Genomic DNA, 17,997 nt, shown 5'->3' on the forward strand with positions numbered 1-17,997 from the left:
CCTTCATATTCTAATTTCTTAAGCAACTTCTTATGTGGTACTTTGTCAAAAGCTTTTTTTAGGTCTAGAAATGCACAATCAGCCCATCCATCTCTTTCTTGTATTATATCTATTAGCCTTGAATAGAAACATATTAAATTGGTGACGCATGATCGTCCTTGTCTGAATCCAAATTGCCTTGGATTTAGTACGTTGTTTTTTTCCAAGTATTTTACCCATCTACTTTTGATAATTCTTTCACATATTTTTGCTATTGTACTTGTTAGAGAGACTGGTCTATAGTTGGTAGGTTCTTCTTTATTTCCTCCTTTATATATAGGTACTATATTTGCTTTTTTCCAATCTTCTGGAACTTTTCCTTCTTTTAAGGAACTGCTTATTATGCTATGTATTTTGTCTGCCAGTTCATTCCTGCATTCTTTCAGAATCCAGTTTGCTATTTCATCTGGCCCATGCGATTTTCTGACATCAAAATTACCCAAGTGTGTCAATATTTCATTCTTTGTTACTTCTATTTCTTCCATAGGGGGGACTTTTTCCTTCCACTCAATCTCTTCAGGTTGTATATTTTCCCTTGTAAACACTGATTTAAAATGTTTGTTCATAATTTCTGCCATTTCCATTTCCTCAGTGTATTCAACTCCTCCTTGTCTTAATTTCTCTAAGTCTTGTTTGTTTTTCAGTTTATTGTTTACAAATCTGTAGAATAGTTTTGGTTGATCTTTACACTTTTCTATAACATCTTTTTCATATTTTCTTTTTTTCTCTCTGCACTTTTGTACATATTCATTTCTATAACCAGTATATATTTTCCATTTTTCAGGTCTTCTGTCTTTTTTCCATCTGTTCCAGGCTTTGTCTCTTTTGTCCTTTAACTCCCTACAACTTTTGTTGTACCAGCATTTTACATATTCTTTTTCTTGTTTTTGTCTTGGGACATACTTTTCCACTCCTTTTTTGTACATTTTTGTCAAAATATTCCATTTCTCTTCCACTGTTGTTTCTTCTTTGTATATTTCTTCCCAGTTTTCTTGTTGGAAGAATTCTCTTATTTTATCAAAGTTTGTTTTTTCATACATCATTCTTCCTTTTCTATATTGTTCATTTCTTTTCATATATTTTTCTTCATTAAGTTCCAGTTCAATCAATATGTGGTCACTTTTACCTATTGGTGTTTTATATTCAATCTTGTCCACTATTCTAGGTTCAGATGTAATTATTAAGTCTAGCCTCGATGGTTCTTCTTCATTTCTATACCTAGTGTTCTCTTGTATCCATTGTGTCATTGAATGGTCAGTAATCATCTCAAGTAGAGCATTTCCCCATGAGTCATCACCACTCTTTACTGTCATTTCTTCCCAGCAGATTTCTTTGCAATTAAAGTCGCCCATCATAACTATTCTTCCTCCGTCTTCCATTATTTTAGTTAATGCTATCTTTGTGTCCTCTAACATACTTTTATGTTCACTCTCCTCCCATGAGGCTGTTTTCGGAGGCACATAATTGATCACAAATTTTCTGCTCTTCTTATCTCGGTCTTCCACTTCTATCATAATCATCTCTACTGTATTCTTTCCATATATGACACCTTTCACGTTTATATCCTTCTTAGTCAGGAACATAACTCCACCCCCTTGTTTTTTCTCTCTGTTTCTAATCCAATAATTGTATGTATCATGTCCTACACTGTTGGGTGGTAGTGGGCCTTTTAATTTTGTTTCTACAATTCCCATTATGTCCGGTTCTTTTTCTTTCAAATAATCATTCAGTTCATTCAATCCTGTTATCAATCCATCTATATTTGTGTAAGACACTCTTAGTTTTCTGCCACTTCCATTGTATTCTCTGTTTCCCTTATGTTTTTCTTTAGTATGTCGAACTGCTTTATTTTCATGTTCACTACTCTCCAATAGAATCTCTCTTTCTCTGACTCCGTTCTTTCCTCGTTTTTTGCCTTAGCTTCAATTCTTTTCTGCTTTTCTGCCTCTCTTTCCTCCTTATTCATTTCTCTTTTTATCCATACCTTTTTATATTGATCATTTGTTGCTAGTTTCCCTGTCTTGGATAGAATTTTCTCTGCTGTTGTTTGTGACCTGAATTTAATCTTAATTGGTCTGGTCTTATCTGTACTATATTTTCCGAGTCTGAATTTTTCCTCAATTTCCTTTATAATTTCTGGTTCATCTTCCTGGACTAATTTTAATAAACTGCTTACTCTTTCATTTTCCTCCTTGATTCTTGCAGTTCTATCTGGGTTATGTTTCTCTTCCATTCCTAATATAATTATACATTTCTTTTTGTCAGCTAATTCTCTTACTATATTCTCCTTCTGTCTCATCACTTTAATAACTGAGTCTTCATTATGTTCTTTCAATTGCTGTTTGACTATGTCAGTGAATGAAACCTTATTCCCTTCTTGAGTTATTCTCCAATTTTTAGCTTCTGTAGCTAGTTTCTCTCTGTTTTCATTACTATTCTTCTTCAATTTCTCATTCTCCTCCTTTACATTTCCTAACTGTCTTTTTAGGTCCTCTATTTCTTCAGTTAAGTTTCTGTTAGCCTTCTCTAGTTGTTCCAACCTTTCAATTCTTTGAAAAATGGAGTCGACGTTACCTAACTTACGCTCCAAGTCCTCGATCACCTTATCAACTCTCTCCTCTAGTCTTATCAGTCGGGGGGGGGGGGGGGGGGGGTTGTGTCCCCCCCACCCTCTTTAAATCCCTGGAACATATTCTCGTCACTTTCTTCTGTATTGCTCCTCTCTATACTTCTAATCTTTACATTTTTATTAGACATTTGATCCTCGCTAAGTCTTTTGTTTACCTTCCGCTTGTCTGGCTGGTCAAAGTCTACTCCCTCCTCATTTCCTTCCATTTCCCTCAGTAATCCCTCCCCTTTTCCTCTTTCCCTACGTTCCCACTACTCCACGAGCAATTTCCCCCCCACCCTGCAAAAACACTAGGCACTTCTCTTTGCGTTGGGATCCACAGACTTCACTTTTCTTCAGAACGTCTTCTAAGCCGTCCATTCGTTGAAGTGTGTGTGTGTGTATTTACCTAGTTGTATTTACCTAGTTGTATTTTACGGGAAGGGGAGCTATGCTCGTGAGGTCCCGTCTTCATATCTCATTTTATCTAAACTATTTTTAAATTCATGTATTGTTTTTGCACACACCACTTTCTCATCTAACTTGTTCCAACTGTCTATTGCTCTGTGAGGAAAGCTGTTCTTTTTCAAATCTCTTCTATAGTTGTCTTTTTTTATTTTCTTTCCGTGTCCTCTTGTATTTCTGTCATCCCATTTTATCAGATTCTCTCTATCAGTAATTTCTATGCCTTTCATGATTCTGTAAATAGCTATCAAATCTCCTCTCTCTCTTCTTTGCTCTAGTGTCTGTAGTTTAAGTTTTTGTAGTCTCTCTTCATATGATAGTTTTGAGAGTGTTGGTGCCAGTTTAGTAATTGCTCTTTGTATTCTTTCAAGTTTTTTTATACATTTTTTTGTACTTGGTGACCATATCGTTGCTGCATATTCCAATCTTGGTCTTATCAGGGTGACTAGGATTTTCCTCACCATTTCTTCATCCAGGTATGTAAATGCCACTTTGATTGTTCTTATTAAATTATAAGTTTCTCCAAAAATCTTATTTATATGTTTCTCAGGTGACATATTATTCATAACAATGACTCCCAGGTCCCTCTCATTTTCTACTCTTTTTATTCCTTCTTCTCCCAAATTATATGATCCTGTTATTCTGTTTTTGCTTTTTCCAAATTCCATTATACTACACTTTTTTGTATTGAACTCCATCTCCCACTTCCTACTCCATTCTTGTACTTTATTTAGATCTCTCTGTAGTGATTCACAATCTTCTTCAGTTTTCACTCTTTTCAGTAATTTTGCATCATCTGCAAAGAAGCTCATATAGCTTTCAATTCCTTCATCCATATCATTAATATATATAGCAAACATTATTGGGGCCAGAACTGTTCCCTGCGGGACACCGCTTATTACTTCATTCCATTTTGAGTGCTGATCTCTTATCACTACTCGCATTTTTCTTTCTTGCAAAAAGTCTTCCATCCAATTTAGCAATTTACCTTGTATTCCTCCTTCATATTCTAATTTCTTAAGCAACTTCTTATGTGGTACTTTGTCAAAAGCTTTTTTTAGGTCTAGAAATGCACAATCAGCCCATCCATCTCTTTCTTGTATTATATCTATTAGCCTTGAATAGAAACATATTAAATTGGTGACGCATGATCGTCCTTGTCTGAATCCAAATTGCCTTGGATTTAGTACGTTGTTTTTTTCCAAGTATTTTACCCATCTACTTTTGATAATTCTTTCACAAATTTTTGCTATTGTACTTGTTAGAGAGACTGGTCTATAGTTGGTAGGTTCTTCTTTATTTCCTCCTTTATATATAGGTACTATATTTGCTTTTTTCCAATCTTCTGGAACTTTTCCTTCTTTCAAGGAACTGCTTATTATGCTATGTATTTTGTCTGCCAGTTCATTCCTGCATTCTTTCAGAATCCAGTTTGCTATTTCATCTGGCCCATGCGATTTTCTGACATCAAAATTACCCAAGTGTGTCAATATTTCATTCTTTGTTACTTTTCTATTTCTTCCATAGGGGGGACTTTTGCTTTCCACTCAATCTCTTCAGGTTGTATATTTTCCCTTGTAAACACTGATTTAAAATGTTTGTTCATAATTTCTGCCATTTCCATTTCCTCAGTGTATTCAACTCCTCCTTGTCTTAATTTCTCCAAGTCTTGTTTGTTTTTCAGTTTATTGTTTACAAATCTGTAGAATAGTTTTGGTTGATCTTTACACTTTTCTATAACATCTTTTTCATATTTTCTTTTTTCCTCTCTGCACTTTTGTACATATTCATTTCTATAACCAGTATATATTTTCCATTTTTCAGGTCTTCTGTCTTTTTTCCATCTGGTCCAGGCTTTGTCTCTTTTGTCTTTTAACTCCCTACAACTTTTGTTGTACCAGCATTTTACATATTCTTTTTCTTGTTTTTGTCTTGGGACATACTTTTCCACTCCTTTTTTGTACATTTTTGTCAAAATATTCCATTTCTTTTCCACTGATGTTTCTTCTTTGTATATTTCTTCCCAGTTTTCTTGTTGGAAGAATTCTCTTATTTTATCAAAGTTTGTTTTTCCATACATCATTCTTCCTTTTCTATATTGTTCATTTCTTTTCATATATTTTTCTTCATTAAGTTCCAGTTCAATCAATATGTGGTCACTTTTACCTATTGGTGTTTTATATTCAATCTTGTCCACTATTCTAGGTTCAGATGTAATTATTAAGTCTAGCCTCGATGGTTCTTCTTCATTTCTATACCTAGTGTTCTCTTGTATCCATTGTGTCATTGAATGGTCAGTAATCATCTCAAGTAGAGCATTTCCCCATGAGTCATCACCACTCTTTACTGTCATTTCTTCCCAGCAGATTTCTTTGCAATTAAAGTCGCCCATCATAACTATTCTTCCTCCGTCTTCCATTATTTTAGTTAATGCTATCTTTGTGTCCTCTAACATACTTTTATATTCACTCTCCTTCCATGAGGCTGTTTTCGGAGGCACATAATTGATCACAAATTTTCTGCTCTTCTTATCTCTGTCTTCCACTTCTATCATAATCATCTCTACTGTATTCTTTCCATATATGACACCTTTCACGTTTATATCCTTCTTAGTCAGGAACATAACTCCACCCCCTTGCTTTTTCTCTCTGTTTCTAATCCAATAATTGTATGCATCATGTCCTACACTGTTGGGTGGTAGTGGGCCTTTTAATTTTGTTTCTACAATTCCCATTATGTCCGGTTCTTTTTCTTTCAAATAATCATTCAGCTCATTCAATCCTGTTATTAATCCATCTATATTTGTGTAAGACACTCTTAGTTTTCTGCCACTTCCATTGTGTTCTCTGTTTCCTTTATGTTTTTCTTTTGTATGTCGAACTTCCTTAGTTTCATGTTCACTACTCTCCAATAGAATCTCTCTTTCTCTGACTCCGTTCTGTTCTCGTTTTTTGCCTTAGCTTCCAGTCTTTTCTGCTTTTCTTCCTCTCTTTCCTCTTTATTCATTTCTCTTTTTATCCATATCTTTTTGTATTGTTCACTTGTTGCTAGTTTCCCTGTTTTGGATAAGATATTCTCTGCCGTTGTTTGTGACTTGAATTTAATCTTAATTGGTCTGGTCTTGTCTGTGCTATACTTTCCGAGTCTAAATTTCTCTTCGATTTGTTTCATAATTTCTGGTTCATCTTCCTGAACTGATTCTAGTAATTGGCTTACTTTTTCATTTTCCTCTTTGATTTTTGTGGTTCTATCTGTGTTGTGTTTCTCTTCCATTCCTAATATGATTATACATTTCTTCTTGTCTGCTAAATCCCTTACTATATTCTCCTTTTGTCTCATCACTTTAATAACTGAGTCTTCAGTATGTTCTTTCAATTGCTGTTTGACTATGTCAGTGAATGAAACCTTATTTCCTTCTTGGGTTTTCTTCCAATTTTTACTTTCTTTAGCTATCGTTTCTCTGTTTTCTTTACTATTCTTCTTCAATTCCTCATTCTCCACCTTTACCTCTCTTAACTGTCTTTTTAGGTCTTCTATTTCATCAGTTAAGTTTTTATTCGCCTTTTCCAGTTCTTCCAATCTTTCAACCCTTTGTAAAATGGTGTTCATATGACCTAACCTACTCTCCAAGTCCTCGATCACCTTATCAACCTTCTTCTCTAGTCTTGTCAGTCGGGGGGGGTTTGTGTCCCCCCCACTCTCTTTAAATCCCTTGAAAATATTCTCATCACTTTCTACTGTATTGTTCCTATCTATACTTCTAATCTTTACATTCTTATTAGACATTCCGTCGTCCTCCAGCTCGTCTTGTGGTCGTTTGTTTATTTTACGGCGGTCTGTTTGGACCAAGTCCTCTACTTCCTCATTACCTTCCATTTTCCCAGCAATCCCTCCCCTTCTCCTCTTTCCTTACTTTCCCACTACCCCACGAGCAATTTCCCCCCACCCTGTAAATACAAAAAGGCACTTCTCTTTGCGTTGGGATCCACAATCTGCACTTTTCTTCAGAACGTTCTTCAAGCCGTCCGTTCGTTGAAAGTGTGTGTGTGTATTTACCTAGTTGTATTTACCTAGTTGTATTTTACGGGAAGGGGAGCTATGCTCGTGAGGTCCCGTCTTCATATCTCATTTTATCTAAACTATTTTTAAATTCATGTATTGTTTTTGCACACACCACTTTCTCATATAACTTGTTCCAACTGTCTATTGCTCTGTGAGGAAAGCTGTTCTTTTTCAAATCTCTTCTATAGTTGTCTTTTTTTATTTTCTTTCCGTGTCCTCTTGTATTTCTGTCATCCCATTTTATCAGATTCTCTCTATCAGTAATTTCTATGCCTTTCATGATTCTGTAAATAGCTATCAAATCTCCTCTCTCTCTTCTTTGCTCTAGTGTCTGTAGTTTAAGTTTTTGTAGTCTCTCTTCATATGATAGTTTTGAGAGTGTTGGTGCCAGTTTAGTAATTGCTCTTTGTATTCTTTCAAGTTTTTTTATACATTTTTTTGTACTTGGTGACCATATCGTTGCTGCATATTCCAATCTTGGTCTTATCAGGGTGACTAGGATTTTCCTCACCATTTCTTCATCCAGGTATGTAAATGCCACTTTGATTGTTCTTATTAAATTATAAGTTTCTCCAAAAATCTTATTTATATGTTTCTCAGGTGACATATTATTCATAACAATGACTCCCAGGTCCCTCTCATTTTCTACTCTTTTTATTCCTTCTTCTCCCAAATTATATGATCCTGTTATTCTGTTTTTGCTTTTTCCAAATTCCATTATACTACACTTTTTTGTATTGAACTCCATCTCCCACTTCCTACTCCATTCTTGTACTTTATTTAGATCTCTCTGTAGTGATTCACAATCTTCTTCAGTTTTCACTCTTTTCAGTAATTTTGCATCATCTGCAAAGAAGCTCATATAGCTTTCAATTCCTTCATCCATATCATTAATATATATAGCAAACATTATTGGGGCCAGAACTGTTCCCTGCGGGACACCGCTTATTACTTCATTCCATTTTGAGTGCTGATCTCTTATCACTACTCGCATTTTTCTTTCTTGCAAAAAGTCTTCCATCCAATTTAGCAATTTACCTTGTATTCCTCCTTCATATTCTAATTTCTTAAGCAACTTCTTATGTGGTACTTTGTCAAAAGCTTTTTTTAGGTCTAGAAATGCACAATCAGCCCATCCATCTCTTTCTTGTATTATATCTATTAGCCTTGAATAGAAACATATTAAATTGGTGACGCATGATCGTCCTTGTCTGAATCCAAATTGCCTTGGATTTAGTACGTTGTTTTTTTCCAAGTATTTTACCCATCTACTTTTGATAATTCTTTCACAAATTTTTGCTATTGTACTTGTTAGAGAGACTGGTCTATAGTTGGTAGGTTCTTCTTTATTTCCTCCTTTATATATAGGTACTATATTTGCTTTTTTCCAATCTTCTGGAACTTTTCCTTCTTTCAAGGAACTGCTTATTATGCTATGTATTTTGTCTGCCAGTTCATTCCTGCATTCTTTCAGAATCCAGTTTGCTATTTCATCTGGCCCATGCGATTTTCTGACATCAAAATTACCCAAGTGTGTCAATATTTCATTCTTTGTTACTTCTATTTCTTCCATAGGGGGGACTTTTGCTTTCCACTCAATCTCTTCAGGTTGTATATTTTCCCTTGTAAACACTGATTTAAAATGTTTGTTCATAATTTCTGCCATTTCCATTTCCTCAGTGTATTCAACTCCTCCTTGTCTTAATTTCTCCAAGTCTTGTTTGTTTTTCAGTTTATTGTTTACAAATCTGTAGAATAGTTTTGGTTGATCTTTACACTTTTCTATAACATCTTTTTCATATTTTCTTTTTTCCTCTCTGCACTTTTGTACATATTCATTTCTATAACCAGTATATATTTTCCATTTTTCAGGTCTTCTGTCTTTTTTCCATCTGGTCCAGGCTTTGTCTCTTTTGTCTTTTAACTCCCTACAACTTTTGTTGTACCAGCATTTTACATATTCTTTTTCTTGTTTTTGTCTTGGGACATACTTTTCCACTCCTTTTTTGTACATTTTTGTCAAAATATTCCATTTCTTTTCCACTGATGTTTCTTCTTTGTATATTTCTTCCCAGTTTTCTTGTTGGAAGAATTCTCTTATTTTATCAAAGTTTGTTTTTTCATACATCATTCTTCCTTTTCTATATTGTTCATTTCTTTTCATATATTTTTCTTCATTAAGTTCCAGTTCAATCAATATGTGGTCACTTTTACCTATTGGTGTTTTATATTCAATCTTGTCCACTATTCTAGGTTCAGATGTAATTATTAAGTCTAGCCTCGATGGTTCTTCTTCATTTCTATACCTAGTGTTCTCTTGTATCCATTGTGTCATTGAATGGTCAGTAATCATCTCAAGTAGAGCATTTCCCCATGAGTCATCACCACTCTTTACTGTCATTTCTTCCCAGCAGATTTCTTTGCAATTAAAGTCGCCCATCATAACTATTCTTCCTCCGTCTTCCATTATTTTAGTTAATGCTATCTTTGTGTCCTCTAACATACTTTTATATTCACTCTCCTTCCATGAGGCTGTTTTCGGAGGCACATAATTGATCACAAATTTTCTGCTCTTCTTATCTCTGTCTTCCACTTCTATCATAATCATCTCTACTGTATTCTTTCCATATATGACACCTTTCACGTTTATATCCTTCTTAGTCAGGAACATAACTCCACCCCCTTGCTTTTTCTCTCTGTTTCTAATCCAATAATTGTATGCATCATGTCCTACACTGTTGGGTGGTAGTGGGCCTTTTAATTTTGTTTCTACAATTCCCATTATGTCCGGTTCTTTTTCTTTCAAATAATCATTCAGCTCATTCAATCCTGTTATTAATCCATCTATATTTGTGTAAGACACTCTTAGTTTTCTGCCACTTCCATTGTGTTCTCTGTTTCCTTTATGTTTTTCTTTTGTATGTCGAACTTCCTTAGTTTCATGTTCACTACTCTCCAATAGAATCTCTCTTTCTCTGACTCCGTTCTGTTCTCGTTTTTTGCCTTAGCTTCCAGTCTTTTCTGCTTTTCTTCCTCTCTTTCCTCTTTATTCATTTCTCTTTTTATCCATATCTTTTTGTATTGTTCACTTGTTGCTAGTTTCCCTGTTTTGGATAAGATATTCTCTGCCGTTGTTTGTGACTTGAATTTAATCTTAATTGGTCTGGTCTTGTCTGTGCTATACTTTCCGAGTCTAAATTTCTCTTCGATTTGTTTCATAATTTCTGGTTCATCTTCCTGAACTGATTCTAGTAATTGGCTTACTTTTTCATTTTCCTCTTTGATTTTTGTGGTTCTATCTGTGTTGTGTTTCTCTTCCATTCCTAATATGATTATACATTTCTTCTTGTCTGCTAAATCCCTTACTATATTCTCCTTTTGTCTCATCACTTTAATAACTGAGTCTTCAGTATGTTCTTTCAATTGCTGTTTGACTATGTCAGTGAATGAAACCTTATTTCCTTCTTGGGTTTTCTTCCAATTTTTACTTTCTTTAGCTATCGTTTCTCTGTTTTCTTTACTATTCTTCTTCAATTCCTCATTCTCCACCTTTACCTCTCTTAACTGTCTTTTTAGGTCTTCTATTTCATCAGTTAAGTTTTTATTCGCCTTTTCCAGTTCTTCCAATCTTTCAACCCTTTGTAAAATGGTGTTCATATGACCTAACCTACTCTCCAAGTCCTCGATCACCTTATCAACCTTCTTCTCTAGTCTTGTCAGTCGGGGGGGGTTTGTGTCCCCCCCACTCTCTTTAAATCCCTTGAAAATATTCTCATCACTTTCTACTGTATTGTTCCTATCTATACTTCTAATCTTTACATTCTTATTAGACATTCCGTCGTCCTCCAGCTCGTCTTGTGGTCGTTTGTTTATTTTACGGCGGTCTGTTTGGACCAAGTCCTCTACTTCCTCATTACCTTCCATTTTCCCAGCAATCCCTCCCCTTCTCCTCTTTCCTTACTTTCCCACTACCCCACGAGCAATTTCCCCCCACCCTGTAAATACAAAAAGGCACTTCTCTTTGCGTTGGGATCCACAATCTGCACTTTTCTTCAGAACGTTCTTCAAGCCGTCCGTTCGTTGAAAGTGTGTGTGTGTGTGTGCGTGCGTGTATGTGTCTGTGTTCACATGTACAAGTAAGCATGTACGTGCGTGTGTCTGTGTTCGTATTTGTGTGTACACGGACGTGCATTCACAACATACACTGGCTGTCTAACACGTGTCTACGTGTGCATGTCTACACATGTGTAAGCGTGTATATGTTTGTTTTTGATCTCCCAAACCACCACTGCCAGTAACAACAAGAACCTCATAAGAGAAATTAAGACACAACAAGCGCAGTCATTATCAGACTTATTAGTTGTGTTCCAAACGAAAGAAACATTACACTTCAACAGGTTAGGGTGGTAAAATTTCACGATAGCACGGCGCAGGTGGTGGAAGCGACAAGCTAAAGCTTGTTGGCTACCCCCCTACTCCCCCTCTCCTCCACTCCCTCACTCCTGCATCAGTACCCGGTTGACACGTGACCACAGGCAGCCACCCACGGCTATCCCCTCGCCCCACACCCTTGTTTGAGCAGTTCCCAGTGTACATGATGACCGCGTTATATGAGGATTGACTGTGTATGGTAAAATAGAAAGCAGTCACCACAAATGTTTGCGATGTTGCCGCGTGTGTGCGTATGCGTGCCCGACTCGACGTGAATTTTAAAACGGTTCTCTACATTTGAGATAGTTTTGAAATAAAATCCGTGTATGATTGAATCCGTGTTATTCGAATCCGCGTTATTTGAGGGACTCCTGTAATTTTAATTAACTTCTATTCTCTTGGGGCATTTCCAGATATGATTGTTTTTTTTTGTTTTTTTTAATAATTTCTAATGGAACAACAATCTTGTTTTCCTTTCCTTTTTTCTTTTGTTATATTTACAGTAGTAAGTTTCCTCTAGACTTATCACAGGCTTCAATTAGGACTTTACTTTGAGGCGTTTCATTTATGAATATTGAGTTAAAACAATTGTTTAAAATATCATACATTCTTTATATTTTGTTTCCATACAGTAATTAATGTTTCTTCCTGCAGATACTTATTTCTCATGACACTTTTCATTCCCTCCAAGACATTTACCTGCTTCCCTTACTCTACAGCTCATCTTATTTCCACCCCCACTCCTTCATCCCCTGCTACATGCAACCCTAAATATCTAAAATTATCCATTTCCTCTAACTTCTCTCCTTTAAGATTTACCTCCAGTTTACTGCCATCCTCACCTTTTGTATATCTCATCACCTTACTTTAACCTACATATATTTTCAACTTCCCCCTATTGCATACCTTCCCAAACTCTGTCACCAACCATCTCAGACTCTCCTCTGATCCAGCCACAAGCTGGGTCAGAATCCACATTAAAAATATAAAATGCTTAAGGTGACCTAGGCTTCCAGAGCCCTAGTGTATCAGTATCATTCCTAAATATACCATAAGTTCAACAATAACATTCAGCAATAGAATAAACAAAGGTTTGGTTACACCTAAACCAGCTTTCCTTCCTTTCAAAATTCTTTTACAATAAAATCAACTCACTGCACATTATCTGACACCCTACAGAGGAAATTCACAACTATCCACTATATCCATGCTGCTGGAAAGACTGATCCCATTTTGTTTCTGAATTTGTATTTGAAGTAATCCAAATGTCAAGATGTTTGAACATTTGCAGTTGTGGGAGATATAAGTTGGAGTATGCAGATTTGTAAATACAGAAGTGAGATTGCTAGGTCATCTGAGTGTGGAAGGCAGAGGTGGATGGAGTGAACTTGAGGGGAAGACCAAGAATGAGATGGATAGATGGGGTGAAGGGGGCCTTGAGTAAAGGGGAAATGTCTGTTAACTAGGGAACGGAGAAGACAATGGATAGGTGTGAATGCAGAATGACTGTGAATGGATAATAAATTGATGCAGCTCAAAGGAATTTCTCCTTGTTTTCTCCATTTTCTAACCCAGGCAGTGGCCAGAAGACAGAAATGGCCCTTAATCCATGGGAAGCTAGGACAAAAGGGAAACAAATGGATGACAGATGGGATGGGGATGGGTGAGGGTGGGTGCATGCCTTGATTGGCTACCTCCCTAATAGATGGCTGCTCTGAGTCATCTTGCACTCTCTACCAGCTAGGAAGCTTATCAACCATTATGTCATTGTTGTCTATTTGTTTCTGTGAAATTTTGGAGAGGATATATTAAAGAACAGTATCAAAAGCATTCTTTTCTACTGCCACCATTACTTTTGTCTCAGGTAATACTTCCTTGCTGAAACTCTAAAGTAATTGCTGGATGAAGCTTTGTGAGCACTGTGCTGGTGGAGGTAAAAGTATTCCGATTCTCTCAAGGGCACAGTCTTTCCATCAGTATATGGCAGAAAGGAAAGATACTGGATTTTTGGCAGTTTGTATGGTTTCAGGATAGTCATTATGTGTGGTTTTAACCTCTTCACTCCGGGGCACATCGCACGTCTGGCAGCATTAGCTGCCCGACGTGCGATGTTGCGTCATAATAATCGCATTATAAAAAATAAAGTCAGTGCTCAATCGTTCGTTCTCTTTCACCCATGTATTTTGATAACCATAGAAAATTGATGAAGCCAGTTTAGAGAGAATGGAAATTACGTAGGTACTACAATAAATATAATCAAGATGACGACGTCGGCATCATCGAGTACCCACTTGCTCCTCATGCTGCCTACGTAGGCATCACCGTATGGAAGTGGTTAAACTGATTGTTAGGATGTTACTGTGAGACCAGGAATAGTTGAGGGTACCTAACAGGGATCCTGTTGCTTCAGTGCCCAGATGTCTGAATTGAGGAATCATATATAAATCATTATTGCAGTTCTTCAAATGTCCTCAATTCCACACATCCATCACACTAAATCATATAACTGTTGACTTAAGTTCCACCGATTACCACATACCTGGCAATGATCTTTAGGTGATCTCATAGATTCCTCTGAATCAATAAAAACAATTTCAGCACCAAAATATCTATCACCAAGTGGGCTGGCACCAAAATAGGTTTGGCACCCAAACAGCAGTGCCAAAACTGTGACACCAAAACAGTAGTGTCAAAATGTACCAAACCCTGAGCAGATACCTTGGGGGGCCATGGGTCTCCAGCATGAGAGAACTAAGGTGACACACCGATTCATATTTTTATATGAATAAAAAAATTAAAAACTATATTGAAGTCAATGGTTTTTATGATGGGTGCTTTTCAAAACTCCCTTACCTTTGTCATAATTTTTTCTTGTAAAATCCCCCAAGTAAGATATGAAACCTGAAGACCTCCAAAGCAAAGAATTAATCTGCCAAAACCTGATGAAGGTCCCTTGTCAGCAGTTGATGGCTTCTGAGTGGTTTCTTCTTCAAAATGAAATTTTTCTGAGTCATGTCCATAAACACAGGCCACAATCAAACGGTCAACCAACCCTGTACCTGAAATAATTTGAATAATTATTCAGAAAAGGATTAAGATAAATACAAAATTTAATCACTATAGAAGAATCATTTATTTGTTCAGACTACAATAAACTGATTGATTACTTTACTAATCAAGCAGTGATTATCTAAACATAACAAAAGTTCCATAGAAAGCATACCTGCTTTTTCTGTATATTTAATACTGCGAAAGAGTCGAATAAGGATATAGCCTGGCACAAATACAGTGGCATAGCTCAGCAAAATCACAACAAGATGGCCAAACCATGAGTCACTAATATTTGGAAGTACTGGTTCTGCCATTCTGTAATACCTGAAAAATATAAAGTGGAATATGAATTTCCATAAGGAAAACATTTTCAAGTGGAAATAACAGAATTACCACATAGCAAAATCTTATGGACTATAAATTTGCTGGGATCTTACAAACACACATGCACACGATCGACAGAGAGATGGCAACGATTGGAACTCCGGAAAAAAACTAAATTTTCGTAGATTTCAATGACGAGGGAGTACCTGTGTTGTATTAATAGGGAAGGGGAAAGATTGTGGTGTAGTGGGGACGTGAAGAAAAAGGAGAAGGGGAGGGATTAGTGAGGAAAATGGAAGAAAATGACAAAGGAGATGAACAGGCTCCCCCGGACATCAGAAGGAACACAAAAGGGGTGCAGACGATGCAGGTGAAGTCGAAAATATCAGGAAAGGCATTAAAATTAGAAATATAGATAAGAACAACACAATAGAAAGTGGAGATAATCATTTCCATGGATTTAATGAGGGAGGGATGACAACCTCCCCTGATTAGCAAGTCTAGAGGAAAAACTAGAGAACATGAACAAAAAGTGGGAGGTTAGGTTCAGCCAACTTACAAAGAGTTGATAAATTGGAAGAGTAAAAGAAGGAGAACCAGACCCTAACTAAAGAAATAAAAGAATTAAAAAGACAGTTAAAAGAAGTAAAAGATGAGAATGAAGAATTAAAGAGGAATAATAAAGAGAATAAAGAGTTCATAGCAAAAGAAGTACAGGGTTGGAAAAAAGTCCAAGAGAATAACAAAATTGTATTTAAGGATATAGTGGCACAACAGATGAAAGATCAAACTAAAGACACAATTATTAAAGTGATGAGGAAGAGAATATAGTGAGAGACTTAGCGGATAAAAAGAAATGTATAATTATATTGGGGATGGAAGAGAAGTATAATACAAATTGGACTACAAGAATAAAGGAGGAGAAAGTAAATAAGATATTGGAAGTAGTTCAAGAAGATGGAACAGAAACGGGGAAAGAAATTGAAGAAATATATAGACTAGGGAAATACAATACAGATAAGACCAGACCAATTAAGATCAAATTCAGGTCACAAACAACAGCAGAGAATATCTTAGCAAAAACAGGGAAACTAGCAAATAGTGAACAATTTAAACAGATATGGATAAAAAGAGAAATTAATAAAGAGGAAAGAGAGGATGAGTAAGCAAAAAGACAAGAAGCTAAGGAAAAAACGAGAAAAGAACAGACACAGAAAAAGACAAATTCTATTGGAGAGTAGTGAATATCAAAGTGAGAAAATGGTACATAGCAGAGAAAAACAGAAGGGGAACAGAAAACACAATGGAAGTAGCAGAAAATTGAAAATGTCTTACACAAATATAGATGGCTTAATAACAGGCTTGAACGAACTGAATGATTACCTGAAAGAAAAAGAACTGGACATAATGGGAATTGTGGAGACAAAATTGAAAGGTCCACTACCACACAACAGTATAGGACGTGGTGCATATAACTGTTGGATTAGAAACAGAGAGGTAAAACAAGGGGGTGGAGCTATGTTCCTGACCAAGAAGGATATAAATGTGAAGAATGTCACATATGGAAAAAATAGAGTAGAGATGATTATGATGGAAGTGGAAGACAAAGATAGGAAGAGCAGAAAGTTTGTAATAAATCATGTGCCTCCTAAAACAGTCTCGTGGGAAGAGAGAGAACATAAAAGTATGTTAGAAGACACAAGGATAACATTACATAAGATAATGGAAGATGGAGAAAGAATAGTTATAATGGGTGACTTTAATTGTAAAGAAGTCTGCTGGGAAGAGATGACAGTACAGGGTGGAGACGACTCATGGGGAAATGTACTACTTGATATGATAATTGACAATACAATGACCCATATTTCAAGAGAACACTAGGTATAGAAATGAAGAACCATCGAGACTGGACCTAATAATCACATCAGAACCTGAAATAGTGGACAAGATTGAATATAAGACACCAATAAGTAAAAGTGACTACATATTGGTTGAAATGGAACTAAATGAGGAAAAATACATAAAAGGAAATGAACAATTGAGAAAAGGAAGATTAATGTATGAAAAAACAAATTTTGATAAAATAAGAGAATTCTTTCAAAAAGTAGACTGGGAAAAAATATACAAAGAGGAAACAACAGTGGAAGAGAAATGGAATATTTTGACAAGAATTTATAAAGGAGTGGAAAAGTATGTCCCAAGACAAACAAGAAAAAGAATATGTTAAGTGCTGGTACAACAAAAGTTGTAGGGAGTTAAAAGACAAAAGAGATAAAGCTTGGATAAAATGGATCAAAGACAAAAGACCTGAAAAATGGAAAATATATACTACAGTAGTTATAGAAATGAATATGAACAAGTGTGCAGAGAAGAAAAAAGAAAATACGAAAAAGATGTCATAGAAAAATGTATACACCAACCAAAACTATTTTACAGATTTGTAAATAACAAAGTGAAAAACAAACAAGATTTAGAGAAACTACGACAAGGAGGAGTTGAATACACAGAGGAAATAAAAATGGCAGAAATTATGAACAAGCATTTTAAATCAGTGTTTACAAGGGAGAACATACAACCTAGTGATATCGAATGGGAGAAAGTCCCCCCTATGAAAGAAATAGTAGTAACAAGGAATGAAATAATGAAACACTTGAGTAATCTTGATGTCAGAAAATCGCATGGACCAGATGAAATAGCAAACTGGATTTTGAGAGAATCCAGGAATGAACTGGCAGACAAAATACATAGCCTAATAAACAGTTCATTGAAAGAAGGAAAAGTTACAAAAGATTGGAGAAGAGCAAATATAGTACCTATATATAAAGGGGGAAACAAAGAAGACCCTACCAACTATAGACTAGTCTCTCTAACAAGCATGATAGCAAAAATTTGTGAAAGAATGATCAAAAGTAGATGGGTAAGGCATTTAGAAAAAAACAACATACTAAATCCAAGACAATTTGGATTGAGACAAGGACGATCATGCGTCACAAACTTAATATGTTTCTATTCAAGGC

General features: G+C 35.8%; 1 protein-coding gene across 6 annotated transcripts in view; it reads right to left on the bottom strand.

The window, feature by feature from the left end:
* Nucleotides 1-17,997, bottom strand: part of sll (adenosine 3'-phospho 5'-phosphosulfate transporter 1) — a 161,468-nt gene that overhangs the window by 69,786 nt on the left and 73,685 nt on the right. For all 6 annotated transcript variants that reach the window (XM_076210215.1, XM_076210214.1, XM_076210213.1 and 3 more), the window contains exons 2-3: nucleotides 14,829-14,980; nucleotides 14,459-14,664 (exon numbers count right to left, since the gene is read on the bottom strand). In XM_076210215.1, coding sequence (XP_076066330.1) covers nucleotides 14,459-14,664; nucleotides 14,829-14,970 — 348 coding nt within the window. In that variant the 5' untranslated portion in view covers nucleotides 14,971-14,980. The remainder of the gene's footprint in view (nucleotides 1-14,458; nucleotides 14,665-14,828; nucleotides 14,981-17,997) is intronic.

The sequence above is a fragment of the Oratosquilla oratoria genome, chromosome 27, assembly GCF_046742065.1.
Source record: "Oratosquilla oratoria isolate Oo_2021 chromosome 27, ASM4674206v1, whole genome shotgun sequence".
Classification (NCBI taxonomy): Eukaryota; Metazoa; Arthropoda; class Malacostraca; order Stomatopoda; family Squillidae; genus Oratosquilla; species Oratosquilla oratoria.